Genomic DNA, 2,893 nt, shown 5'->3' with positions numbered 1-2,893 from the left:
GCTTGGCTCTTCCCCTGAGACTTCAACACCTTGGTTTTGGAAATTTAGCATTCAGAATTGTGGGAGAACAAGTTTCTAGTGTGTGTGTGTGTGTGTGTGTGTGTGTGTGTTTTCATTTTATTTTATTTATTTATTTTTTTTAGACAGAGCTTCATTCTGTTGCCCAGGCTGGAGTGCAGTGGTTCAATCTCGGCTCACTGCAACCTCTGCTTCTCGGATTCAAGCAATTCTTGTGCCTCAGCCTCCTGAGTAGCTGGGATTACAGAGGAGAGCCACCACAGCCAGCTATGTTTTTTTTTTTTTTGTACTTTTAGTAGAGACAGGGTTTCACTGTGTTGGCTAAGCTGGTCTCATATTCCTGGCATCAAGTGATATGCCTGACTTGGCCTCCCAAAGTGCTGGGTTTACAAGTGTGAGCCACCACACCTGGCCGAAGTTTCTGTGTTTTTGTTTTTTTTTTCTTTTGAGACGGAGTCTCACTCTGTTTCCCAGGCTGGAGTGTAGTGGCGTGATCTCGGCTCACTGCAAGCTCCGCCTCCCGGGTTCACGCCATTCTCCTGCCTCATCCTCCTGAGTAGCTGGGACTATAGGTGCCCGCCACCAAGCCCGGTTAATTTTTTGTATTTTTACTAGAGACGGGGTTTCACCGTGTTAGCCAGGATGGTCTCGATCGCCTGACCTTGTGATCCGCCTGGGATTACAGGCATGAGCCACTGTGCCTGGCAGAGTTTCTGTGGTTTTAAGCCACCTCGTTTGTAAGATTTATGTGTGTGTGTTTTAAATTTTTTATTTTTAATTATTATGGATACATAATAGTTGTGTATATTTATAGGACATATGTAACGTGTTTTGGGTTTTAGTTTTTTTTTTTTTTTTTTCTTTTTGAGACAGAGTCTGGCTCTGTTGCCCAGGCTGGAGTGCAGTGGTGAGATCATGGCTCACTGCATCCTTGACCTCCTGGGCTCAAATGATCCTTCTGACTCAGCCTCCCATGTATCTAGGACTACAGGCATGCCCCACCACATCCAGCCAAATTTTTTTTTTTTAATAGAGATGAGGTCTCACTGTGTTGCACAGGCTGATCTTGAACTCCTGAGCTCAAGAGATCTTCCTTTCTCACCCTCCCAAAGTGCTAGGACTACAGGCGTGAGCCACTGTGCCTGTCCTTCCGTGGTGTTTTGATATGGGCACACAATGTGTTAATTTATAAAGTTTGTAATAATTTATCACAGGCCGTCCTAGGAAACTAATATAGCTGAGTTTCCTGGTTCTTCTCTATATCACATCTGCTGGGGCTACATGTCCAAGGTGGCTTCTTCACCCACTTGTCTGGTGCCTGGGCTGAGATGGCTGAAACATCTGGGGCTCTATCTCCACATGGCATTTATACGTAAGTAGCCTGGGCTTCCTTACAGCATGGCGGTCTCAGGGCAGTAGTACTTTTACATGGCAACCAGTTTCCCCAGAGTGAGCGTTCTAAGATTCAGAAAGTGAGAAATGACAGTTTCTTAAAGCTTGATTCCAGAACATAGCACAGCAAAACTTCCACCACATTCTACTGGTCAAAGCAGTCACAGAGTCACTCATATTCAAGAGGCAGAAGTACAGACCTCACCTCTTTAAGCCACCACAATGACAGGTGGTGATATGTGATTAGAGAAAGCCCTAAACAAGGACCTTGTCCCTCACCTGCCCCCAAATACCAGGGAAGATGTCTTTTTCTTTTCTTTCTTTTTTTTTTTTTGAGATAGGGTCTCACTGTGTCATGCTGTGGTGTGATCTTGGTTCACTGCAACCTCCTCCTCCTGGGTTCAAGCGATTCTCCTGCCTCAGCCTTCCAAGTAGCTGGAATTACAGGCACCCACCACCTTACCCGGTTAATTTTTGTAATTTTGGTAGAGACAGGGTTTTGCCATATTGGCCAGGCTGGTCTGAAACTCCTGACCTCAAGTGATCTGCCCACCTTGGCCTCTCAAAGTGCTGGGATTACAGGTGTGAGCCACCACAGCCAGCTGAAGATGTCTTATTTTTTTTTCTTCATTAGCCACAAGGCTCGATGGGGAATGTAATTTTTGTCTCCATGGGTTGCCTTAGCAAATGATGGGAAGAAACATGAATTTTTCAATGTTGTGCTCCTAGAGTACCATTGAAATGGTAGTTCTGTCTCTTTTTCTGACAGTCCTGAGGCATCCTGGGAAATAGAGCCCAACCTTTATCCCCAGTCCCCAGCACATCAGGGGAAGTGCGCTCCTGTCCTTATTCCTCACTGCAGTGCATGCAGGGAGTTCTGGCCATCAGATTATCTTCTATCCGTCTCCTGTCCCAAAGTACACTGGGAAATGTGGGGATGTCTCCTTAGAACAACAAAATAGTTGCAATCTTTGAAGTTTAGGAGAAGACTAGAAGGTTAGTGTTCAGTGTGTAAGCTGGAAGGTTGCATTTGTAAGAATTAAAGAAAGAGGAGGTCAGGCGCCGTGGCTCATGCCTGTAATCCTAGCACTTTGGGAGGCCGAGGTGGGCAGATCACCTGAGGTCGGGAGTTTGAGACCAGCCTGACCAACATGGAGAAACCCCGTCTCTACTAAAAATACAAAATTAGCCAGGTATGGTGGTGCATGCCTGTAATCCCACCTATTGGGAGGCTGAGGCAGGAGAATCGCTTGAACTAGGAAGCAGAGGTTGTGGTGAGCCGAGATTGTGTCATTGCACTTTAGCCTGGGCAACAAGAGTGAAACTTCATCTCAAAAAGAAGAAAAAGAAAACAAAACAGGAAAGAAACATGAAATGTGGCTTGACAGTGAAGGACAGGTTTATTTTAGAGAAAACAAACCTCAGAGGAGCTTTTGGCTGAGCTAGAGAGCCCCCCCGCCCGCTTTTTTTTTTTTTTTTTTTT

At 45.6% G+C, this 2,893-nt stretch overlaps 1 protein-coding gene across 1 annotated transcript in view; it reads right to left on the bottom strand.

The window, feature by feature from the left end:
- Nucleotides 1–1,024: 1,024 nt before the first annotated feature.
- The window catches only part of PLAUR (plasminogen activator, urokinase receptor), a 27,061-nt gene continuing 25,192 nt past the window's right edge, over nt 1,025–2,893 (bottom strand). Inside the window, exon 7 of the mRNA XM_017885911.1 lies at nt 1,025–1,476. Within this exon, the coding sequence (XP_017741400.1) occupies nt 1,385–1,476 (92 nt within the window). The 3' untranslated portion in view covers nt 1,025–1,384. The remainder of the gene's footprint in view (nt 1,477–2,893) is intronic.

Source organism: Rhinopithecus bieti, unplaced genomic scaffold, assembly GCF_001698545.2.
Source record: "Rhinopithecus bieti isolate Rb0 unplaced genomic scaffold, ASM169854v2 scaffold_15643, whole genome shotgun sequence".
In the NCBI taxonomy this organism is placed as follows: domain Eukaryota; kingdom Metazoa; phylum Chordata; class Mammalia; order Primates; family Cercopithecidae; genus Rhinopithecus; species Rhinopithecus bieti.
This window is presented reverse-complemented; position numbering and strand designations above follow the sequence as displayed.